Source organism: Panthera onca, chromosome D1 (assembly GCF_046562875.1).
Source record: "Panthera onca isolate mPanOnc1 chromosome D1, mPanOnc1 haplotype 2, whole genome shotgun sequence".
Taxonomy (NCBI): Eukaryota; Metazoa; Chordata; class Mammalia; order Carnivora; family Felidae; genus Panthera; species Panthera onca.
Window position 1 is genome coordinate 26144244 of NC_138348.1, and position 26219 is coordinate 26170462.

The 26219-nt window shown below is 46.7% G+C and overlaps 1 protein-coding gene across 6 annotated transcripts in view; it reads left to right on the top strand.

The window, feature by feature from the left end:
- The window catches only part of SLC1A2 (solute carrier family 1 member 2), a 149713-nt gene that overhangs the window by 55462 nt on the left and 68032 nt on the right, over positions 1–26219 (top strand). The window contains exon 1 of one of the 6 annotated variants that reach the window (XM_078433370.2): positions 364–384. The exons of 4 other annotated variants lie outside the window; for them this stretch is intronic. In XM_078433370.2, coding sequence (XP_078289496.1) covers positions 371–384 — 14 coding nt within the window. In that variant the 5' untranslated portion in view covers positions 364–370. Of the gene's footprint in view, positions 1–363; positions 385–4350; positions 4373–26219 lie in introns of those variants that run through there. One more of the 6 variants, XM_078433373.2, reaches the window with a different exon arrangement.

Consider the following 26219-nt stretch of genomic DNA (forward strand, 5'->3'; position numbering starts at 1 on the left):
AAAGTGCATTACAAAACAAGGGCTCCCTCTGTTCAGTCCTGCACGTGCTGAGACATTTTAAGAGCCCTAGCTGGGGGTGACAGTACTGCGGGGGCGGGGGGGGGGGGAGAGATATCGTACCCATCCTTTGCAGAAACCCAGCTGGTTCCTCGGGAGGCAGTACCGGAGTGGCTTCTAGAAAGTCAGGCTTGGCAACCGGTCAGGATGAAAATGCCTCCTCTCTGTGACCTCTGAGGCTCGGCCAAGGCAGGAGTGGATAAAGAGCTAACCTGTCCCGCCTGCCAGCCAAAAATAGGCTGACTGCGTCACAGGGCTTTCGGTAATTAAACCTTCCCTCTGCAGAAGGCACTGGAAGGACTGGAAAGGCGCCATGGACGGGTTAAGGTAATTCGCTCCCCATGCTGACATGCTCTCAGTATCAGAGGCAGGCTTGAAACCCGAGTCGTGTTAGACAGAGGTGTAAATGCATAACCAGGGCACGATGTGTGAGCTGCAAGGTGAGGGAGCATGTGCCAATGACGTGACTTACAGACGAAGTAGTTCTTTGTCTTTACTCTGAGTCACGTAGACTGTGTTTTTGGAGGCAGGAGAGGGAGGCGATCAATTTATTTTTAACTTTTTTGGTTTCTTATTATCAAGGTGAAACATGTTTGCTGTAGAAAGTTTGAACATAAAGGAGAGAATCAATAAGGAAATAAAAAACCATCCATCATCCTACCGTTACAGACAGCCACTGGGAACCTCTTGTTTTTGTTTTTGTTTTTCATCTTGATGATACAGTGTACAATTTTTCCAAGATGGTACCATTTTTGTGAAGTTTCTGTCTTGGTTTTTAAAGGTACCCTCAAAAGGCTCACAGTGATGTTGTGTCTCATGAGGTCGCTAAATACTACTTGGAAATCAGACTGTTTTTAGCTTCCTAACTTCGTGGCCAGGGCCAAGGGGGGGCCAGATGACAGACACACGTGTCTACAGTGGTAGAAGAACGTGCTGGTCTGGAGTGTTCACGGTCCCAACAGGAACTGACGTGCCTGCCCTCTGTGAGAGTGGAGATGTGCCCGTCACTCAGGCAGGTGGAGAAGGGATGTGAAGCGTTACACAGTGAGTAGAGCCTGCCCCCCCCCCCCCCCCCCGAGGAAAGCGTTTCTGGTTTGGATTCTGTCTCTGCCACTAACCAGTTGCCTGACTTTGATTGACCTACCCCGCCCTCTAAACCTGTGTCCCCATCCATCGAGTCGAACTAATGATAACACCTATTTCATTAGGTTACTGACAGTGCCTACCTCGGAGTAAGGACTCAGTGTTAGTGGTCATTGGTATATTATTATGATTAACTTCTCCAATGGAGACCAGATCATGATTCCGTTACATGGGAGCTGTGGGTAGATGGGTTCACGCGGTAAAGAAGATCTCTAAAAGGAAATAAAAATGTTGGCAGGCTTCAGTACGTTTTCCCAGAGAGGTGGTAAGTTCAAGATTTAGGGTAGTCGAAAGAATGGAATCTTAAGGCTCTTTCCATTACGTACCTCCAATGCCTGGTGGCAGGTCACTCGCCCCAAGGTTCGGACCAGACCAGAGACAGACTCCAACCCCAGCCAGGCATCTTCCCAATCAGGCTTGACAGGGCAACTAAGAGTATTGGAATAAATCATCAAAAGATTTGCTGCTTCAGCCAAGCTCTTTAGAGTTGTAAATCAAAAGGCTGGGAAAACATTTTATCTCCGTGTGCATTTTTGGAAGGATCTCCAGGCACCTGGGGTCCAAGCCTGACTCAGGTCGGGAGCTGGGAAGCAGCTGAGGTGGTTTTTTGGAGACCCTGGGCGACTTGCATTCTTTCTTTACTCTCTCTCTTAATCTGGGGGAGAACACCTGTATCTTTTGGGTTGGGAGGATTGAGAGAGATTAAGTCTGTGATGTGCCTAGCACCATGCCGTACTCACTGTCTGCTCGATAAATGGGGATCCTATCATCCACCCCCCACCCAATCCTGCAAGATAAGAACAAGGTAGAAGAAGACAGTCTCGTGGTTGTTTCATCTATAAATAAGGAACTGGAATGAGAAGGGCTCATGGGAGTTAAAGCCCTGCTCAGTCTCTGGAGATGTCCTCTTCTCTTTTGATTCAGTGCGCCAGGAGTGAGTTTCTAGTATTTCCGGGAACATCGTGGCAGATAGCTCTTGCCTGTGCCGGGCACTGTACTGAACCCTTCACCATACCGGTCTCATTCAGGGTTTCCTAGAGGACAAAAACTGAGGCTGAGAGACGTTAGGAAACTCACCCCAAGTTTCTTAGCTGGTAAGTTGGCGGAGCTGGGATTTGAACCCGTGTTGTGACCATCCCAGGTATGTGAATCTCTAACTGCACAGGACTTCCGCCCCTGCTGGCAAAGATAAGTGCAAAACAGACTAGAATGGCCTTTTCCGCTGCTAAACTGTAAGCCCCCTGAGCCCACGAGCTGTGTGCTACCCCCTCCGCACCCTCCCAGGTATGCAGCAGACAGGAAATTGTGGGTGAACTTACTGGAAATCCAAGCATCTGGGTTAGGCCTCCTTTAAAATGCAGATATCCTATGAGGAGTAAGCACATTTGAGACTTTCTTTGCTATGCAGAGATGAGCCTTTCCGCGGGTCGCTGGGTGGCTGTCTGGAGGGAAGGGCGCTGGAAATCTAGAAGGGAGGGGCCTTTCTTCTCTTCATTTTCCCCCAAAAGGAAGGGAGGGAGAAGAGCTGACATGAGGACACATCCACAGGCTTCACAAGAAAGAGCCACGCAAACACCTGATTTCCGGGCCCCTGGCGCTTGCCAGATGAGGTTTGGAGGTGTGTAGGCCATACAACGAACCCACGTTGCTAAGGACTCACGGACAGTTACAGCTTCCTCCATCATTTCCTCTTATTTCTTGTTCCTGGTGGCCTGTGGGATTCCCTTGGATTCCCTGGGCACTTTTGATTCCTCCCTGATTCTCCCTTCTCATGTGGCCTTGGCTTTAATCTTTGTTTTCATCTGGATGGCCCATCCCTTAGTCCAGGCCTCGTACGGGGCTGCCCGGGCTCCTGCGGCACCCTCCGGTTCACGTGCCTGGTTTTCACCTCGCTCCCGGCACCTCCCAGCCTCACCTCCCACGTGCAGCCCGCCTGTTTCTCAACTTCGCCTTTCCCTTCCCGCCTCTGAGCCACGTTCTCCATTTCCTCTGCCTGCTGCATCCGCTCCCTTTCTCTCTCGCTGTTAAAAGTCGGCCTGGAGTCTTCCAGACTGAACACACACGCTTCTCCTTTGTGACTCTGTCCCCAGCTTTTCTGTCAATCTCTTTGTCTTCCTAACTCCGGGAGCAGAGATGTGTGTCTATACTGGCGTTTTCTGGCAATCGTGTATTTCCTTGCTTACCTCCTGGACCATAACTTCCCACCTGTTTGCTTTCCTCCCCATCCAGTTCGGGAGTTCTTTAAATGAAATGTGTCTCTCTTACCTACTGAGTGTCCAACCCATGTGGGGCACCCTACTGAGGGTTGGGGAGCAGCCAAGAGGAATATTGGGTTTGCTCATCATCAGTACTCGAGGGGAGACCCTCAGAGGGAGAGTCGGTTGGCCCGACCCAATTCTAGACAGTTCTTTCACCAACCCGAGGAGAGGCCAAGCCAGGCATGCCTCTGCTTTTTTCCGTGTCTCTTTTGGTAAAAGCAGATGCCTGAGGAATGCTTTGGCTTAGCCTGTGAGCCCACTCCTAGCGAGACTCAGCTCATGCATTCCAGAATTCACTGGCTGTGTTAGGAGCAATGCCTCTTGCAGAGCAGTGCTGGGATGCAGCCGGGGCCCAGACCTGTCGCAGGGACTTTGGCACAGGGCAGGGTCAGGATAGAGGGCTGGAGGGCTGGCTTCAAAGGAAGAGGCCCTTCCTGCCGCTTCTGCACTCCGAAAGCTCACAGCGTCCAGCTTCTACTTGTCGTCCCTTCTCTCGGGAACAAATGAGTTTGATCATTCACTTAGCAAACATTTGCTGAGTATCGTAATCTCTATTTCCTCAGTGCCCACGTGGCACAGCCCCTGGCACGAGACTAAATACGACAGTCTCTGCTCTGCGTGAGTCCGCATCGAAATAAAATAAATGCAAATTGCTGGGAGCAGGGAGAGCCCATATGGGCACATGGGTGGCCACTCCTCAGTTTTGTGTCCGTGGCAGGTATTTGCTCATCGATCATAGAACTCATTTTGCTGTGAATCTGGATTCAACTTCAGAATCCATCTCAACCCACTGGTCCAGGCAGCCAGCGTTACTGGATTGGACTTTGCCCGTGAGGTGAAAGGGGCTTGGAACCACTCTTGTCTTAAAGGTGATCTGCAGGCCACTGAGATAGAGGGAAAGGGCTCTTGTCGCGGTGAGTGGTTGCATCTGTGCAGGGCAGACCGGGAGACCTCTTTAGTCGGAGTGCTTGAGAATAACAGTGCTGGGGGGAAGCCCCCTAGATTGCTCCTGGGAACCCCTTCATGCCCCTCCTGCTCCCTCATGGTGTTTTCCTGCGTTTTTGAGGATTCTTCTTCCTCCTTCTTCCCCACAGAAGTAGCTGTTATGCAAGATTCAACTCTTATCCTCCATAAGGTCTTTTTTTCTTGCCTGTTCCCTTGGGTAGAGAACAAATGAAGTGTTAACTCTCAAACTTTGTCTTCACATGTGTCTTTTTTTCCCCCCACGTCTGGACTCCTTCCTTTGGCCTCAGAGCACCTGATCTGAGCCTGTTTGTCTTTCCAAGTCCCTGCATGGTCTCCGTTCCTCGCCTGTGGAACGTGCCTCTGCCGTGGGCACACGGGCTTCCCCCAGCCTGGGTGCCGGCCGTGTGGAGTCCGGCCCCCACACTTTGCTCATCCCCTGCCCCTCCCCTCTGCCTGCGGGTCTCAGCTGAACTGTCGTTACACCTGAAAATCCCGTCCTGACTTCTCCAGGATTTCAGAAGAGAACAGTGCCGCTGGCTCAGGTCATTCAGTCGTTCAATAAATAGCTCCTCAACACTTCCAACGAGTCCCCAGTGCGGACAAGGTGAAACTGCCCTCGAGGAGCCTACAGTCTGGTCCCATGTCTGTTGTCAGTTACGCTTGCTTACGTGCTCTGTCCCTGCCAATACACCAAACCCTTGTGGTCAAAGGCTGGGTGCCAGTCATTATATCCCCCTAGTCCCGGACAGATACTGGATACTCAACACATCCCGATGGGCTGAAAAGCGGCTCCTTGCTCTGTCTGTTTTGCTGTCAGGTCTGGTGAATGTGTAGTCCTTCAGTGGGGCTCTTAGCCTCCACGGCCTGTTCTTCGTCCCGTCAGCCCTCCCAGCCTTTGTGAGCCCACGGAGGCGAAGAGAGGGAACCTTCCCTGCTCCGTGCTACGAACCCAGGCAGCACGGGCTAGAGATGGGCCCCTCAGATGGAAAGTAGACGTAGTCGAGATGCATTAAGAACCTGGGTCAAGGTTCGAATTCTAGCTCCTCAGCTTTATTACTTTGAGCCCTAGGAAAGGACCTTCGTTTCTCTGTGCCTTGGTTTTCTCACCTGCAAAATGGGTCTTAAAATAATGTCACCTTTGTACAACGGTTATGAGGTTTAAATGAATAAATTTTAAGGGAGTTTAAGTGAGTGTGTAGCACTTAAAATAATGCTTGGCCCCAAGCATTGGCTATTAGACTTTCCGGACAATGGAGTTAACTGGTGATTTTTCCCCTTCTTTTTTATATCTTTCTGTAAACAAAGTACATATTATTGATGCAATCCGAAAACCATACAATAAAACTATCTCTCTCTCTCTTTTTTTTTTTTTTTTTTTAAGAGACAAGCAAAGGGTCTGGTAGGGAAGGGGGTCACAGTTGGCCCCGCCAGCCCCTGGCCGTAGCCGGGTGCGTGTACCTCTCGGCACACTTGCCATGGGGAAGACCAGCTTCAGTGCCCCTCTCCCCTGGGGGGTCCCCGTTGACTGTTTGTGGTCCCAGGAACCTCCCAGCCGAGCCTCCAACCTTGCTGGGTGGTATCAGGACTGGTGCCCAGTGAGTCCTGCAAGAGCACGAGGGAAGGAAACCAGCCAGCACTGCCTCCCCAGAGGGGATGCGAGAGGCAGGCAGCGCGGTAGAAGGTGTGCGGGCCGGGGTTCCCAGGCGTGCTCTGAGAGCGGGAGGGCGGTGTGCCTGGCCACGAGGAGAAAGGAGGGAGGGCAAGGTTGTGCTTGCAAAAGCAGGAGCCAAGTCCACATGTTTTATGAAGTGTTTTATGGGCGAGCTGCACTTGGAAGCCTGGTACTTCGCAAGAATTATTAGGTGTGATGGTCTTCACATGAGAGTTGGGGGTGGGGCATGAGAAGCAGGCGAGGTAAGTGCCATGGAGTGGGTTGGGTGGCTTTGATTCAGCATCCTGCTTAAATCGGCCTCTTTATTGTTTTATCTTTTTTAAATTTGTATTTCTTTTTATTATTACCTATCTATTGAAAAATTTTCTAATGTTCATGTTTTTTTTGAGAGAGAGAGAGAGACATACACACACAGTGCGAGCAGGGGAGGGACAGAGAGAGGGAGACACAGAATCCAAAGCAGACTCCAGACCCCGAGCTGTCAGCACAGAGCCCAAGACGGGGTTCGAACCCACGAGCTGTGAGATCACAACCTGAGCCAAAGTCAAAGCTTAACTGACTGAGCCCCCCAGGTGCCCCTTTATTTCTTTTTTTAAAGTTCATTTATTTATTTTGAGAGAGAGAATGAGAGAGAGAGAGAGAGAGCAAGCAGAGGAGGGGCAGAAAGACAGGGAGAGAGAGAATCCCAAACAGACTCTACACTGTCAGCACTGAGCCCAACGTGGGGCTTGAACCCATGAACCCTGAGATCATGACCTGAGCTGAAATCAAGAGTCAGAAGCTCAACTGACTGAGCCACCCAGGCGCCCCTGTTTATTTTTATTTTTTTAATTATTCCTTTTTATTTATTTATTTATTTATTTATTTATTTACTTACTTACTTAATACTCGTGGGACATTCAACACTCAACTTAAAGACAAACCAAAAATATTTGTCAGTTACTTGCTTTGGGTCTGAAACAGAGCTGCTAAGCCCAATTGAATGGTTCAATTCTCTTACTGCCTCTGGGAACTAAAAGTGCCTCGAGGTCACTTCCAGTTCCGGGCACAGGAATCTGATCCAGTCAGGGTGATTGGCACCCGAGAAACCCTTCCCAGTACTGAGGGCGGGGCAGTGAGCAGGTTGTGCTCTTTAATGCCCTAAGTTAATTCTCAGTGCTCTTAAGTTGTAAGGAAATTTTTTCTGTATTTGCATTTTTAGGGGAATTGTCCTTTGATTCTCCCAAGCACACGCTCCTAGAATTTTGCCTGTGAGCCTGTGGTGAGGAGATCCTTCTTGCTGTTCCTAGAATTCATCAGCTTGCTCCTGCCTCAGGGCCTTTGCACTTGTAGTTTCCTCTCTCAGAATACTTTTCTCTAGGATCCTACATGGTCACCCTTACTTTCTCCAAGTCACTGATTAAATGTCACCTTCCTGGGGTGCCTGGGTGGCTTAGTCGATTGGTGGAGCGTCAGACTCTTGGTTTCGGCTCAAGTCGTGATCTCACGGTTCATGGGATCAAGCCCCGTGTCGGGCTCTGTGCTGACAGCACGGAACCTGCTTGGGATTCTCCATCTCCTCTCTCTCTGCCCTTCCTTTGCTCCTACTGTAACCCCCTCTCTCAAAATAGGTAAATAAACTTCAAAAAATAAATGTCGCCTTCCTGATCACCTTATATAAAATAGTACCTCACCACACGGTATCCCATTTACTACCATATCACTTCATTGTTCTTTATAGAATGTATTCCTCTGTGACATTAATTCTTTGTTTATTGCTCCTACCGTTACTATTATGTAAGCCTCTGTTTGTTCACCACTGTGTCTGTTGCATGTAGATGCAAGTCCAGAATAGATGCTTGGCAAATATCTACTGAGTGGATGAGTGAATTAGCCAAATAATAACATGGATCATATTTGGGTCTTAGATGTAAACAAACAGTTTTTTTTGATGATAGAAGATCAGGGTCTGAGTTCTCATTGGGGTCACTTCCTGGCCATATACCTTGGGTCCCAAACGTTTGAAGCACTGTGAAATGATCACCCGGGCACTGCAAAAGATGTTTTGGCTGGAGCCTTCTACGGATTTCAAAATGTTGGCACATCTGTTGTTAACTTTATCAAACCTTTGAATTCACTAGATATCAGATCTGTGTGTGTGTGTGTAAAAGTGGAGAGATATTCTGGTGCACAGATATTATTATTATTGTTGTTGTTGTTATTATTTGTTATGATCTCGGTGCACAGAGAATGGGTTATCCCTACCTGAAGGCAGGGTACTGATACTTCCGGCACAACAGCGAGGTGTCAGTGACTTGTGTGTGGCTGCACAACGTGTCAGAGCAGGGCGGTGGAGGAAGCCCCACGTGCAGCTACAGTCCCACTCTGGAATCTTTATGATTCCGTTCTGGAGAAGATGTCCCAGGGGTTGAACTTAAGTGACCAGAACCAGCTTGGGGCTAGTGTTTTCTGATGCATGAACTCCTATGTGCATGGGAGGCAACTGTCTCTGTGTCTGATCAAGGCCAGTGGGAATTAAGACTAGGAAAAGAGATCCTGTATTTTCCTCTCATTTTAAAGGAGAGAACAAAAGGTACCACCCTCCTCCGGGAAGTCCATTCCTTCTGAGAGAAATAAACGCTAGTCTCTGCTGGGCAGATTATTTGCTGTGTTTCTTGAGCCTAAACCTCAGAATCATTTTGGAAAATTTATCTTGTGTTACTCTCTGCATCAGGTGATCTTGGCAGCAAATTCAGCACACAGAGCTATTACCTCCTGGTAACCTCTTTTACAAATGGAAGCCTCTTGGCCTCATCTTTTAAAAAGTTAATGTTTTCCTGAATTAAAAAAAAACAACAACTGTCCTCTCCCAAACATTTGAGATGGCTGATTCATCATTTACCAAAGGAAATGTGAATTATCCAGTATAATACATGAACATAACATGGTTTTAAAAGTCAAAACCTACAAAAAAACCCTACACAAACATAAAAGGATCCCTTATGTACCTGACTCTAAAACCCAGTCCCATTCCTAGAGGTAACTCCTGCAGTCTTTTGCTTCTTCCAAAATTTCTCTCCGTTCATTATAAGTGTACATGTGCGTGAATACGTTTCATATATCTATATTTTGGACATTTTTCCATGTCAGTTTATACAACAATACATCATTCTTTTCGACAGGAACATAGTCTTGCATAGCTTCAAAATGTACCAGTGTTTATTCAGCCATCCCCTTATTTGATGGAATTTAGGTGACTTCTCAGTTTTTACTGTTACAATTTTGCAAAAGATATACACCTTTGTGCATGCACACATTTCTCTAGGACAGAAAGATATTTTTGCTGGGTCCAAGGGTATCGCAGAGTTTTAATATTGATGGAAAATGCCAAATCGACCCTCTCTCCACCCTTACCTTACCAACACAGAGTCTTACACTTAATTTCCTGTGTCCCTGCCAATCATAGATGTTATGATTTTGAGAAAGTTTTGTCGGGACGCCTGGGTGGCTCAGTCAGTTGAGTGTCCGACTTCAGCTCAGGTCATGATCTCGCGGTTGACGAGTTCGAGCCCCACGTCGGGCTCTGTGCTGATGGCTCGGAGCCTGGAGCCTGCCTCGGATTCTGTGTCTCCCTCTCTCTCTGCCCCTCCCCCAGTCATGCTCTGTCTCTCTCTGTCTCAAAAATAAATAAACATTAAAAAGATTTTAAGAAAGTTTTGTCAATTTGATGTGCAAACTTAGTTTTAATTTACTTTGCTCTGTTTTCTAAGGGAGTTCAGAATCTTTTTGTACATTGCTGTATGTTGCTGGGTTTTTGACACAGTTTCAAACATTTTCACTAATAGGACTATTTCAGAAATGCCTCGCCTCCAGGGCAAATGTGTAGCTGGTAGTTAAAGTGTTGAAATACTTTCATACTTGTAGGTAAAGTGCCTCTGCCCCAAGTCTCAATTCCCTGGCTCCCCCTCCCTCTGGCTCTCTGGCCCCTTGCCCGGACCTCCCAGGAAGGCAGCAATTAAGAGGTTAATAGGCAGACTTTCAAGACCACCGTCTATTGCAAAACCAGGCCTTATTCATATTGTTTGCCCCCCTGATACACCGTTTAGAAAATATTTCCACGAGTCCCTCCCCAACTCTCAACCAAATGTACTCAAACTATGTTTTATATGTTTAGCAGTTTCTGGCCTCCGAGATTCGTGGTAACATACTGCTGGTTTGCTTCTTGAACTGGGCCCTGCTTTGTATGCCGATTTCCCGGGATTATGCTTACATAATTTCCTTTTGACCTTAGCCTGCACACTGTAATCCGAGAGGGCACGCTGGGGGAATAAGATGACCCTTACGTAACTTATTGTGTAAGAGTCCAAGAGACCTGAATCCCACTGGAGCGTCTGCGGAGTTTTCTAAGAAGTCGGAAGGTTCATTTTGACAGAAGCTTATGTTGTCTTTCAGTCCGTTGAATTCTTTGAAAAGCGCTCCTTTATTTCTGAAATCGCCGAAGGGAAGGGGGAACGAGGGAAGGACAGTACTGTTGTTATGTGGCGGGCATCTATAGCAGAAATGATTGCATCTAATTTAATCTTCTCTACAATCCTCTTTCCTTGTGTGGATAAGGAAGCAGGCTCTAGGGATGAAAAAGGAGTTGGTGAGGTTCGTTCCGCTAGAGAGCAGTAGCACTGGGCTGTAAAGCCAGACCCAGCTTCTTCCTGTGGAATGTACCTGTGCATGTGTATGTCTGGCGTGGGGGGCATGGAGTGGCTCAGAATCATGCTGGACAGTCTATTTCATGTCCCATTCTCTTGAAGCCTTAAAAAAATTTTTTTTAATGTTTATTTATTTTTGGGAGAGAGAGAGAGAGAGAGTGTGTGAAGCAGGGGAGGGACAGAGAGAGAGACAGAGACGGAGAGAGACCGAGAGAGAGAATCTGAAGCAAGCTCTCGGCTGTCAGCACAGAACTGGATGTGGGGCTCGGACCCATGAGTCACGAGATCACGACCTGAGCTGAAGTCAGACGCTAAACCGACCGAACCATCTATGTGTCCCCCGTTCTCTTGAAGTCTTGAATGGTATCCACCGGCGGTAATAAGGTCAATGAGGGGCTCAGGATATTCCAAGAACTTTGAGTACCTTGGAGGCCGGGCTGAGGACAGCTCTTTGATCTCTGGGCCAAGGAAACCCTGACCTGTCCCTGGCTGTGTGCAGAGGGTCTGGAGGCTTTGTGGCTGGGACTTTGGACTCCCTAATGTCACCCTTTCACCTTTACCTCTGAACTAGGGCAGACCCAAAGGCAACAAAGCCCACGTAACATGTTTGCCTGGCACAAGGTGGGTCCCGTTGTCTCGTCTCTCTGCTTAGGGAAGTGACGCACGAGCAGAGTTCATACCAGGGTGAACGACTGCATGGCCAGTACAACAAAGCCTCAGAGGAGAAAGCTTAACCAGGCAGTCCGAGGAAATGGGGTTCTGGTCACTTAACTTCTAGGGTCATTAAAAGCACCAAGAGGGGTTTGTTGTTGAGTATGTTTTTGAGAATCCCCTCTTATTTTCCATCCTTATATTGAAAAAGTAATAAGCACATGGGGAAGCATTCAAACCATACTGAAGAGTATGCAGTGATCAGTGAGTCTCTCTCTCACATGAGATGCCTATTTATTCGTTCTTCTCTTGAGAGTCCTCTGCTATTACCCGTATCCTGTGATCCTTCCAGAACGCTATCTGTAATCTTTGTATATGCTATGGTTAAGTGTGTACTTTTTTTGTCTCTATCTATCTATCTATCTATCTATCATCTATCTATCTATTATCTATCTATCTATCTATCTATCTATCTATCATCTATCTATCATCTATCTATCTATTATCTATCTATCTATCTATCTATCTATCTATCTATCTATCTATCATCTGTCCATGCATCCATCCATTCTTACATTTCAACTTATGCTCAGCTCTTCTGGTTGAAAATCATTCAAAATTCTAGAATTCATCCTCTCTTGGTTTGGTGTGTCGGGACCAGTACACCCCTGACAGAGGGCCTGGCATGTCCCCCGGGATGCCTGTCTGAGGTCCAGTCCTTATTATAAAGTCTTCAGCTGGTGAAGGTATACCATTGAGTCACATACCAACCAAAGACCTTTCTGAGAGATTGTGTTTCCACACCCTGCACTATACTATTCCTCCTGGAGTCTGTCATTCTCTTTATTTTTTTTTTTTTAAGTTTATTTATTTTGGGGGAGAGAGAGAGAGAGCAAGCAGGGAAGGGGCAGAGAGAGAGGGAGAGAGAGAATCCCAAGCAGGCTCTGCACTGACAGGCCGGAGCCTGATTCGGGGCTTGAACTCATGAACTGTGAGATCACGGTCTGAGCCAACACCAAGAGTTGGACGCTTAACTGACTGAGCCGCCCAGGTGCCCCTGTCTTTTTCTGTAAAGCAGAATATAAGAAGATGCAACAGAGGAATAAAACTATTTTTTCCTTTACACTTCTAGATTCTTGACTGAGACCTGCCTGTAATAAAAAGACAGATTAATAGGAGAAAAACAAATGTAATTTTGTATGTATGTCCAGGAACCCCACAAAGCTATGAGACACAAAGGCAGCCAGGCATTTGAGACTTATATACCATCGTGAGCTAAAGAAAGAGATGGGGGTCTGGGGCTTCAAAAGGGAGAAAGGCATAACCAGGAAGAGGAGAAGAACAAATGTTTGATTAAAAAATGTTTGCCCCGGGGCGCCTGGGTGGCTCAGTCAGCTGAGCGTCCGACTTCGGCTCAGATCATGATCTCGCAGTTTGTGAGTTCGAGCCCCGCGTAGGGCTCTGTGCTGAAAGCTCGGAGCCCGGAGCCTGCTTCGGATTCTGTGTCTCCCTCTCTCTGCCCCTCGCCTGCTCACACTCTGTCTCTCCCTCTCTGTCAAAAATAAATAAACATTAAAAAAAATGTTTGCCCTGCCATACAGATAAGTATTTGAGATGAAAATGTTATCCCTGATAATAGTTCTTTCCCTGGTACAGGCCCCCTTTCTAAATTCTTTTAGGCAGTTTGGGGGGTGGGTGGTAAAAAGCTTTTCCTGAGTCTGGTAGGTCTTGATTGCCTTCAGCTCCAAATAACCCTGATGCCAAAGAGGCGTAGTTTGGGGTGGCATATTCTGCTCCCCTGCAATGCCCTGTGGGATAGATAGTTCTAGGTAGGTGAGATTTCACAGAATCTGTGCTTCTTCAAAGGCTGCTCTGATTCATTCCTTGCCTGAGGTTCATTCCTGCTGCCTGCATTGAGACTGCCTGTTTACGTATGTTGATTGCTGGACAACTGAGAGCTTCAACAGGAGGCGGTCAGTTTTCTCTGCAGCACCTCTCTTCCCAGTTAAGTATGGCAAGAATGAAGGGCTGACAAATGGCTGTGATACCGCTTTTCATTATAACTTCCTCCAAATTAGCACATGAGGAGCTGGTACTCTATGGGGCCTTGTCTTGGGATAGTCAGAAGTAGAAAACAGGATGATCCCCAAGGAACTGCTCTCTAGAGAACAGAGATGTGGTTTGAAACGTTCCTTCTTCAAAGACAGGAAAATAACCTATTGGTCCTGTCCCTGGCCTAACCAGATCTTCTGGAGAGCTCTGGACACTGGTTCCTTCATCTTACAGAGCTCAGTGTAGACCCTGCCATTCATTAGCTCATGTAATTTTGGGCAGATAAGTCTTTGCGGGGAAAATGGTTATGTCAGTTTCAAAGGACTGTTTTGTTTTAGTGGCTGGTGATAGAAGCCTAACTGAATCTGATTTAAACCAACAAAAGAGAAGGTGTTGGCTTATTAGCTAAAAAGTCTACCTGTAGCTTCAGGCATAGTTGGATCCAGAGTCTAAAATGTTATCACGAGGCTTTCTTTCTCCGTCTTTCTTTGTTTTCAAACACAGGCAAGTCATTTCTATGAAGGCTCTTGGAAGCTCTGTAGTCGCATACTTGTAGCTCAGAAATGTCAGGAAAAAAAAAAAAAAAAAGAAAAAAGCTTTGTTTTTGGCCACTATTTACAGCAAAAGTCTTAGGATTGATTGAATCCTACATTCCTGCCCCTAAATCTTCATGGTCATGAGGATGAAATGTCCTGATGCGCCAGGTCTGAGATAGGCAATGGGTCAGATCCACCCAGTCCACAGTGTCGTAAGTAGAGGAGGGAAGGTACCCCGAGGAAAGTCAGGAGGTGAGAACCGAAAGAGTAGTCAACGGATACTAGGGAGGCAAGAGGCTTGCAGCATAGGGGCTAAATGAGCCGGGTCAGCAAATTGTTTCTATAAAGGGCCAGATAACAATTATTTTAGGGTTTCTGCTGAACTTACTCAGCTTTGCTGTTGTGGTGCAAAAACGACCATAGGCAGTAGTTAAATGATGGGCCTGGCTTATCAAGTGAACTTTATTTACAAAAATAAGCAGTGGGCTGGATTTGATCCATGGCTATGGTTTGTTAACCTGCAGTCTGAAAGATAGACTGCACAGGAAGAACATAGAATCTTCTTTTCCTACTTATTCCAGAAACCTCTACAAATGACATCTGGCACATTGAAAATACTTAATAAGTGTATTATTATTTTTATGTTATTATTTTATTATGCTAATAACAATGATAACATTAATGATAATTATAATAACACTAATTGCATAATGAGATATAGTGAGTTATTTTTTTTTTTTTTTTTTTTTTTTTTTAATTTTTTTCCCCAACGTTTTTTATTTATTTTTGGGACAGAGAGAGACAGAGCATGAACGGGGGAGGGGCAGAGAGAGAGGGAGACACAGAATCGGAAATAGGCTCCAGGCTCCGAGCCATCAGCCCAGAGCCTGACGCGGGGCTCGAACTCACGGACCGCGAGATCGTGACCTGGCTGAAGTCGGACGCTTAACCGACTGCGCCACCCAGGCGCCCCAGATATAGTGAGTTATGAATAATATGTCATCAATATTTTCAAGAGTTGTTTCTATACTATTAGTGGACCTTCCGCTCTCCATACTTACAGAGCTGGAAGGCACCACAGAGGGATCTGATTCAATTACCTCATTTTACAGATGAATCTTAGGCTCAAGTTCAAACAACAAACTAGTGATAGTTTTGGAATTTGCAGCTGTTTCCTCCAGCCCATCTCCTGAAGCCTTGCACGACTCTACCTGATAGACACATGGTGTGCCTAGTACATTTGAGCACATGGGTGGAGTCAGACCATAAAGATTCATTGATTTTTGGATCCCAACTGGGGAGTATGGTGGCTTAGTATGGGGTATGATTCTAGGCATGTTCTTGAGCCAGTGCAAAGACCTGATTCTGGACCAGTATGTGTTTTATGACTCATGAGAACTCCCTGCTGCTGGGATGACTCAGATGTCTGTTTTACACGAAGATTACTAAACACCTCTTGCTACGTTTGAAAACAGTGAATAAAATGCCTTACTGTCTCTTCCTCATTATTTCCATTGGCTTAGCATGCTGGCAGCCATCTAAAAACAGCATATCTTCAATTTGCATGCTGGTGAAAGGCTTCCTCTCCAACCCTCCATCAGCATGGACAGAGAGAGGCCCATGAACACTTATGTCTACACTCAGTGGGGCAGACCCCTTGGCCAAATTCTTCATGATGGGTAAAACTCTCCTTGGGTTTTGGTTAACCAACAGTTATGCAGTGATCCAGGAAGTGGATATTTTAGACCCAGAGCTATTTCGTACCCGCCACCCACCCCCCAACCCCCGCCCCGAAACAGTTGTTTCCAACTGTTATTACTCAGGGTCATTTACATAAATCAATGAAAAGAACTATTTTCATGAATCGAAACTATGCCATAGAATCCTCTGGTCCCAAGTACTACAGAGACCTCAGTTAACAGAATGGAACATTTGGGATTTGGTTTACTACTTTTAAGCTCAAGGTCAGCAAACTTTTCTGCATAGGATCATATAGTAAATATTTTAGGCTTTGTGGGCCATATGGTGGGCTGTGATTTGCTGACTCCTGTTCTAAGCTCTAGTTAATTATAAAGAGCAGACCAAAAGATGGAGTATTTGAATTGGCTGCCCACTTACTTGAATGTAGTCTTGAAAAACTTGGGCTTTGGAGTTATAAATTTAGCTCTGTGGTTCTGCTGCTTAGTGGATGATTTAAGTCAGGTTAGTTCCCTTGGTTTCCTTGTCTATCGAATGAAGACGATAATAATCCCCTTTACAGACTTGTTGTACAGAACAAGCACAGGCAGGAAGTCACTTATCACAGAGTTGGTATGCTGCCTAAAAGACAGTAGTATAATCAGTACTCGGATTGATAACAAAGCCCAATGGGTGTAAGGAATGAATCAATAGCATACAATTAGGGAACTGACCTCTGTGGTCACCTTCAAAGGGAACTAGATGACAGGTGCTAAGAAACCTTTTCCCTTGTCTTCTGTGGGGTGAGTCCGAGACTATGAGATTTGCTTTGCAACATTGTAAGGAGCCTCATGCTAACTCAGACAAATCATCTTTCTTTCTCTGAAAAATGAGGCCTCACATCATTCAGAGGAAAATCTCAAATTAGAAATCCTTTACTGAACATTCTCTTCAGCCGTGGAGTTAAGCCAAATGGCCTGCTCTGGGTCGGGATCATCAACGTCACTGAGAATAAGTGATGAGGAGCGTTCTGGGACTTCGGCTCTGGGACCTAGGCTAATTAGTTCCCAATGACTTCATCATGTTGCCTGTCATTTTGCACCTCCTGTTGCTACTAAGGCTGAAGTTGGAAAGGATTTGGCCTGAAGCCACCTATGTGTTCAACATCCTTAGGGAATATAGCTTTCAATAACTAAATATAGATATTTTAAGAATTATGAGCTATGAAGTTGAGGTTGGGTGAGTTAGTGAGACTGGTGAACAACAAGTTTACTCAAGAATGGCAAAATAAAACAATGAAAAACAGCAACCCCTTCCTTCTACACACATCTACACATATACACACACTTTGCCTGGGATAATTCAAGGTCAGGTCCATGATGCAGTAACTAAGGAGCATCTAAGGATGTCGTTTGCATGAAGCTGCACGTTCTTGCAGCCACCATGTTGTAGTGAAAAAGGATTAGCTTTTCATTAGAGGCAGGCGGGGATGTGATTCCTACCTCTGCCCTTTCCTAGCTATTTGATAACAGGCGACTTACTTAATCCTGCTTCCTCATCTGTAAAATGACTAACAGTCACTTCTCACATGGTATAAAATGTCTAATGCAAATAACTGTCATCTTTTTGACTGTAAGGTCGGAGTCCAAATTACCAAATTTACACACCCCCTCCCCCTCCCTGTAGACTTGTAAAAAAAGACTGAAGTCACTCTTAGCATTTTAACACATGCTAAGTCATTCCTCTAGAGAGTTGTAATCCTGGAGCCATTGATCCAAGGAGATATGCTGAGAAGACAATGAAACCCTGCTCCACCCTCTGAAATCTGCTAGCCAGTCCTAGATTATTCCCAGGCACTGACTCTGCCTGCTCTCAGGGAAGGTGAGATCCCAGGTCACTGGCTTTATGTTTTCACACTTGTCCCCTGGGAAACTTGGCTGGAAGTTGTAAATTAGGTGACACCCTTGGTAACAACGTGATTCTCTCTGTTAACCCACAGTGTACCTACTTTGTAACCTGGCAAATAAATATTCATTCCTTGTTTGGGGATTTTATTTAAGCACACAGGGACAGCTCCCATCTATACAGTGATAAACCTAAATGGGACAGGGGCTGCTAACTCCATAAGAGCCATCATAGGAAGGTGTGTGAATGAAATTAGAAAGCAGTTTACTTTCCTCTTAATACTTCTTTCAGAGAAATAACAATGGAAGCACAACGATAAATGGTATTTGATGCTTGGCCTTGGGGTCAGGGAAGAAATAAGGACTCATGGTGACTGGCTGGCTGGCAAACCCATGCCCATCTAAGGGAAAATCACTTCTCAGTTCTCGCTGATGGTCGCCATCTCAGGAATGGTTAGAACCACTCAGGTTCCAGGTTATCTAGATTTTCTGGTACTTTAAGAAAAGGGAGAAATATGGACTTTGATGTGAAATCTACTAGCTTTTAAATGTTGTTGAATGATTCTAATTAAAAAACAACCACCACAATGACAACAACAATCTTGTGTTACCCTTGAGTTTATAAGCACTTGTACAGACCGACAGGGAGAATTGGTGGGGAAAAAATGATGTTGAGGGGAGAAGAAACGGTCGTGTGGACTAACCCCTCAAAGATTGTGTGTGGCATTTATTGCAACACTCTCCAAGTGGAAAAGCTTGACTATTTCATTCGAGTTTATCATATGCCTTAGATTCTACTTCCTGAGACAGGAAAGCAGATAAGCACCTTTAGTGCTTTTCAATAACAAGGTTAAATCAAAGAGCATTGATGTTTAGTTAAGAAAATTTTAAATGATAGTTTACCCAGTTTGGGGAGCCCGAGCGGCTCAGTCGATTAAGCATCCGACTCTTGATCTCAGCCCAGGTCTTGATCTCTGGATGGTGAGTTCAAGCCCCGTGTTCAAGCCACCCTGGGCATGAAGCCTACTTAAAAAATTTTTTTTTACTGAAATTTATCACTGCAAATTAAAAGAGGTTTTAGAATTCATACCCAGCTTGTTATCATTAACATTGTAAAAGTTACTTCTTACTGAGCTTAGCCATAAAGAGAAAGAATCCTTACGTAAAGGGAACAGATGGATTTGGTGACTTCTCTTCATTATTTTGGGGAGAACGGTATGGGACAAGGTCACATTTTCTTAGTGGCTGAGGAAGAGGCTTTGTGTGAACACTTGGTAAGTGGGCAGGGCTGGGGACTGAGACCCACCGGGATCGGGATCGGGATCGGGATCGTGCTTGAGGAACAGCAGGGGGGCAGCTGTTGGGCGGCCAGTCAGGCTGTGTGTTGCTCACTGGGGTAGGGAAGTGGAGAGTGAAAGATGAAGAGAACGAGGAGAAACACTTGGGGTGTATGAGGAGGATGAAGAAAGTTGTCTCCAATGAAATTTTATTATGTGTTTGCTGGGTGGTGTGTGATGTAAAACCTCTCCCCCTTCTCCCCATACTGTGTGATGGTGATTTCTCAGGACCGGATCGTAGGGTTGGATCTGTTCTCAGGTAAGGCACAAAGGGCTGAGTGTCAGCTGAATGTGGCACTTAGGGTGGACAGGGAGAGAGGGCGGGGAGGCGAAGGAGGCAGGGCGAGAGAGCCTGCCAGTTCCGTGTTAATGCAAAGCCTTAGGATGTGCTGGAGTCCAGGGAACATCACAGACCTTACCCAGCCCCTACCTGTTCCCCTCTTTTGTCCCAGCACGGAATGCGATCTACTAGTCTTGACTGAATCCCTTTAGGTGTCTGGCATTGTGCGTGCCATTATACAGTGGATTCAAGCAAAGACAGGGTATGATCTGGCTTTGATGTCTTGATTTAAGAGCCCACTAGATAACTCATGGATGCACGAAGAAACCCTGCGTGGAAAAAAATGAAAGATTTTGTAAACTGAGCAAGATTGAGCCTTTTTTCCCAAACACCTGGGATGAAGGACTTTCACTTTAGTTGCTGTGGAGTTTTTTTTTTTTTTTTTTTTAACATACATGCGAGTGTTATATTGATATCAGATAAAGGTACTTTCAACATTGGTGTTTTTTTTAAATTTTTTTTAACGTTTTATTTATTTTTGAGAGAGAGAGAGACAGAGAATGAACGGGGGAGGGGCAGAGAGAGAGGGAGACACAGAATCGGAAGCCGGCTCCAGGCTCTGAGCTGTCAGCACAGAGCCCGATGCGGGGCTCGAGCCCACAAACCGTGAGATCACGACCCGAGCTGAAGTCGGACACTTAACCGACTGAGCCACCCAGGCGCCCCACATTCAACACTGTTAAAGATATGGATTGATATTTCATAGTTCTGAGAGGTTACATTCACAAAAAAGACCTAAACTTTCAAGTTTTAGCATACCTACAACGTAGCCTTAAAATATATAAAGCGAAAATGGACAGACACGAAAGAAGAAAGAAGAACTGGGCAAATCTACAATCATTGAGGGAGATTTTTAAATGCCTGTAGTGATTGACAGAACTAGATACAATATTGGTAACAGTGTAGAATGAAGTAGTGTTCAACCGCCAACGTACTGAACTCGGCTCCTGGGGAGCCGAGGGCAGGTGGGGCCAGAGCGACTTCAGGAAGTGCATAAAATGTCAAGTTGCGTCCACCTGTGGTAACTCCAAGCTGCAGTTGCTTTTGGCAAGGTCACTGGTTGTCCGTTTGAGCTTCGGTAGACCCCAAGCTAAGGAGTTTCATGCACCCTTTCCTCGTGCTTTGTTTGGCTCCTCTCCAAATCCACATCCGTGGGAGGAACCTCTTATCCGGCCCCTGTGCTGGGTAGGCTTTTGCCAAAGGCACTTCCCAGATCTCTGGAATTGGGGCCTCTCGTACCTCCGAGTCATTATCTCTCAACAGATTCTTATTGAGCATCTAATACGTATTGGGTCCAGGGGTAGAGATGGGCCCTTCATGAATAGAATCTCAAGTCTGCTGGGGAAGCCATTCAGACAGTAAGGGAACAACACTCATGTATCGCAATGGTAAATGCAGCATCATGGATGCAGGAAGAGTAAGCGGGGGCTCAGGAAAGGATCGTTCAAAGGAGCAACGTCAAAGAGTCCATTAAGATTTCAGGTTCCGGGGGCGCCTGGGTGGCGCAGTCGGTTAAGCGTCCGACTTCAGCCAGGTCACGATCTCGCGGTCCGTGAGTTCGAGCCCCGCGTCAGGCTCTGGGCTGATGGCTCGGAGCCTGGAGCCTGTTTCCGATTCTGTGTCTCCCTCTCTCTCTGCCCCTCCCCCGTTCATGCTCTGTCTCTCTCTGTCCCAAAAATAAATAAAAAAGGTTGAAAAAAAAAATTAAAAAAAAAAAAAAAAAAGATTTCAGGTTCCGATGGGAGAAGTAATACAGTACTCAAACACCAAGCACTGCATCTGTCTATGAAAAACGGGGGAAGTGGGTAACGGAACAGGCTGTAGTCTGCTCGTGGACTGGGCCACAACCACGCAGGATGCTGTGAACCAGCCGTCTCAACAAGCGGCCGGTGTGTGAAATGCCCATTCTTCTCTCAAGAAGCCGTTTTCCTGGTGAGAGGATAACCCTGCTGGTGATTGGATGGCTCAGGTTCTCACCTGTAAAATCAGGCCGTCCAACTAGTTCAGGAGTGATCGGGCAGTCGGGAAGCTGAGTTGACTGGTGGAGACCTCGGGACCCGAGGATTTAGCTGCCTGATCGATAGCCACAAATTGCGTGGCTCATTGGAAGGAACTTCAGTAAGAAAAGGCACAGGCCCTCCGGGGAGGCCCTGAAATGCCTCCATTGGTGGTGGGAGCCACCAGAGACCTTGCGTCGGCCAGCCTTTGGAACTGGTGACCGGCCAAGGAGACCAAGATGCTGCTTCAGCCTGTGTCTGTCTCCCAGCTCCCTCAGAGCTGGGAGAAGGGAGACGGTGGTGCCCAGGGCCTCGGCCTGTGTCTCAGCCAGGGAGGCTGAGAGGCACGTAGCTGTCTGAGCACACCGCTGCTCTGGGCAGAGCTCTAGAAGGTGAGGGGTGGGTACCGAGAGAACCTTAGCGGCTGCCACCTTGCCTCTCGGGTTTATTGTAAACATCACGCAAGATAATGTAGGAAACAGCCTAGGGTCTGGGACTACATTTGTTTTCTATTGTTGCTGTAACAAATTGTCACAAATGGGGTGTTTGGGAACAACACATTTATTTTCTTATACTTCTGGAGGGCAGAGGTCCAAAATGGGGCTCATGGGGCTAAATTCCAAGTGTCAGCGGGCTGCATTCTTTTCTGGAGGCGCTAAAGGAGAATGCCTTTCCTTGCTCTTGCCAGCTTCTAGAAGCCACCCACGTATTCCTTGGCTCACGGCCCCCTCCTCTGTCTGCAAAGCCAGCAGTATGGGGTGAGTCTTTCTCGCTGCTGTCGCTCTAATTCTTCTCCTGTCTCCCTTCCACTTGTAAAGATCGTTGTGGTTACGTTGAGCCCACCTGGATAATCCAGGATGAACTCTCCATCTCAAGGTTGGTTAGCAAACTTAATTCCTTTTTGCCGTGCAACTCACATACTCACTGGTTCTGGGGGTTAAGACACGGACATTTTGGGGGGGGTGTGGTGGTGTTATTATGCCTACTACCGGTACGTACTAAAAAGTCAATCAGTGGTCCCTATTTGTTACCAGTACTCCCCCAAATGGGGGGTCAGAGCCCCAGCTCTGGCGTATTCTGAGGTGCTGCAAGCTGAGGGCTAGAAAGCCTGCCTTGACTAGCTCGGGGGAGCAGGGATGTGGTCACACCCCACCTGGATGGTTGTGTCCGGTCCAGGAGGCACGTTGTAAAGGGGTGTAAGTGGCTTGAGGCGCTGCAACCAGGATGGTGGGGAGCTTGAGGAAGAGAAAACTCTGAGCAGAGAGAAAAGCTGTCTTCATGTTCCTGGAAGGCTGGTGGATGGAGAAGGAGGCAGGCTTCACGCATCGCTAAGTGTTGGGTTGTGATCAACAGCATGAGCCTTTTGCTCAGGTAGAACTGGCGCTTTCAGTCTCAGCCCGGCCCCTCACCAGCCATTAGGCAAATGACTTCACCTCTGACCTCCAGTTTTTTCATCTGTTAAGAAGGAATAATAATAGCATCTACCTTGTGGGAGCGTTGGGAGGAGTTAATGAGAGAGTGCACTGAAGCAATTAGTTGCCTGAGAGTAACCATGGTCAGTGTTACTAAATCACTCTGCAGGGTAGAAAAATAACCAGTGGGTAAAAGCTACAGGGAAACAGATTCAGGTTTACCATGAAGGAGAGCTTTGTAGCCTCGGAAGCTGTGCTGTGTCAAGATGGTGAGGGGTGTGGTGCATCAGACCCCCCTTCACTGCAACTGTTCCGTCATTGACCAGACATTCACGCCTGCAATAAAGCCGGGGGGGGGGGGGGGGGGGGTTGAAAACAGCCCAGGGGTCTAGGCCCCACCCAGACATGCTCATTTGGGATATTCCGAGATGGGGCTCCAAAATCTGTTTGGGTTTTTTTCTCCCAGTAGATTTTATTTTCTAAAAGCAGCGTTAGATTCACAGCAAAATTGGGCAGCAAGTACAGAGATTTCCATGCACCCACTGCCTGGTTCCCAAACACGCGCATAATCTGCGGGGGCCATCAACAACCCACACCAGAGAGATACATTTGTCATCAGGGACAAACCTGCAAACACCCAAGGTCCATAGTTGCCCACAGGGTTCCCTCTTGGTGTTGAACAGTCTATGGGTTTGGACAAATGTTTAACATGTATCCACTATTATAGTATCATACCAATTATGTCTGCTCTAAAAATCCTTTGTACTTCACCTCTGCACCCCTCTCTTGCCCCTCCCCACTGATCTTAGTATCTCCATAGTTTTGCTTTTTTCAGAGTGTCCTGTATAGTTTGTAGCCTTTTTGGATTAGCAACTTTCACCTAGTAATGTGCATCTGAGTTTCCTCCATATCTTTTCATGGCTTGGTAGCTTTTTTTTTTTTTTTTTTAATTTTTTTTTAAACGTTTATTCATTTTGAGAGACAGAGACAGAGCGCAAGCAGGGGTGGGGCAGAGAGAGAGGGAGACACAGAAACTGAAGCAGGCTCCAGGCTCTGAGCTGTCAGCACAGAGCCTAACCTGGGGCTCGAAGTCACGAACCATGAGATCATGACCTGAGCCAAAGTCGGACGCTTAACCGACTGAGCCACCCAGGCACCCTGATTTTTTTTCTTTTCTTAAGCTCTGGATAAGAGCTGGATGGACCACAATTTGCTGATCCACTCACCTACTGAAGGACATCTTGGTTGCTTCCAAGTTTTGGCAGTTTCATGTTTCATAATCTTAAAGCTGCTGTAATAAAACATCCACGTGTGGACATAAATTTTGGAGATCTGTGTCTTTAACAAATGACCCAGAGACAGATTTGGGGCCTCTGGACCAGATAATCATTTGTTTTGAGGTTGACGGAGGACCAGAAGCCTGTCCAGTCCCCAAATTCTAGGATTCTGTGAGGACTGTGTATATAGCTCTTAAACGTCAATGTCTGGTTTGGACTAGACCTGTTCCTTGTTCTCTCTGGACTCTTCTCCCCTTAAGCAAAATCCCTCTTTTGGCTAAATATTCAGTGTCGATGTTTACTGCCAGCATAAAATTACCAAATATAAAGAGCATTTTTTTTTTAGGGCTGGAGAGAGAGAGAGAGAGAGAGCTGACCTGTTTTTCCAAGTTTAGGACTGCCTGCGTTCAAGTTGAGACTCTACAAACTGCTAACTGTGACACTGGACCAATAATTTAACCATTCTGTGCCTCAGTTTCCCCTTTGGTAAAGGTTGTTAGTAATAGTATTTACTTCATGAGGTTATTGTGAGAGTTAACTCAGTTCCTATACCTAAAACTCTTAGAAAAGTGCCTGGTACGAAGCAAGCTTTGCATAGACCTGACTTACTATCTATTTTCCTCATCATAATTTGCATCCTTATTATTACCGGTTACCAGATATTGGAGCCCTTCTGAGGTGAGGAGTCCTTGCTGGTGACGAGCTCAAGGTTATTTCACATCAGCATGTGCTGCCTGAGTCCGTGGGGACAGGGTGACACCTGTGCACCCCGGTGGCCTGAGGGGAGGAGTCAGTTAAGTGGCTGCCACTTTAGCCCATGCTACACCCGAGGCCAGGGGCCGAGAGCCTGTGTCATTTAAGGCAAGCAGCCAGCAGCTGCTTTTCCCTCACTGGGCAGCTCGCTCCTTGCACTGCCTTCCTTCCCTGGGTGCTGGGTTACAGGTCTCTGGGTTAATAGCGCTTTGGTGGGTTTGGAAGTTCGAGGGTGTCTGTCACTTTGCAAACACCCCTAGGAAGGATGTACCCAAGGAGCCCTGGACTGAAAGGCAGATGGCAACGCAGGTTTAATCCTGGCTGCAGAACCACCTGGTTCAAACCCTGCCCCTGCTGCTTCTCAGCGCCGTGAGCTCTGGCAAGTTTCAGAATCTCCATTTCTTTCTTTTTTTAAATTTTTAAATGTTTATTTCTTTATTTTTTGAGAGAGAGAGAGAGCAAGCTGGGAGGGGCAGGCAGAGAGAGAGAGGGGGAGAGAGAGAGAATCCCAAGCAGGCTCCGCATTGTCAGCGCAGAGCCTGACGTGAGGCTCGATCCCACAAACCGTGAGATCATGATCTGAGCCGAAACCAAGAGTCAGATGCTTCACCAACTGAGCCCCCCCGGGCGCCCCCAGAATCTCCATTTCTAAGATGGGACCATTCCTCCCCTGTCAGGGATGTCATGAAGACAAAGTAAGGTAATGGATATGACAGTTCTTTGGGATCTCTGCACATGTTGGTTTGTCATGATATTATTATTAACGTACTTGTTAATAAATCCGACTGATGAAATGTTGGTTATTGTTTGTAACTGGAAAGATGAACATGAGGTGAAGAGCCTACAAGGGTCTCCTGATGGAAGAGAAGGTAATGTGTTGAGGGACCTTTGCAGCTATGGACATGGAAAAGCGGCAGAAAGATAAGGACCACGGGCATCTTTTTTGGCCAGTGAGACCACCCCCTTATAACCGGGTCACCCCAGATCCTACTGGTTTTGTCTCATCGGAAGGAGACTTTCCACATGCCTCCCAGGTAGAAGGTGGGCGAAATTTGCACCTTTTGCCGGCAAAGGCACCACTGTAGGAATCAGCCATTTGGGGGCCAACAACATAATTTCATTTGCTTGTTTCTTTTCAGCTTTTTGTTCAAGTCCAATGCACATACAGAGAAGCACACAGATCTTAAATGACCAGCTCGATTAGGTTTCTCAAATTGAACACACATGTGAAACTAGCGTCCAGATTAAAAACAAAAAAGGGAAAGAAAAAGGAAATTGTTAGTAGCCAAGAAACCCTATTGAGGCCACAGTTAAGCTCAGAACTGACCCTGGGTGACAGCGTGTAGTTGGCAAAGCTTGTGTCCAATGTCCTGAGCAGCTCTCCTTTTACTTAGCTTCTGGGTGTGGTTCTGGTCAGGACTCATGTCAAAGGGTCCCCCATCCCCAGCAAACCCTGTTTTTAGAAGCTCCTTCATGCTGGGTTGTCAGTGAAAGGGTTGTTTTTC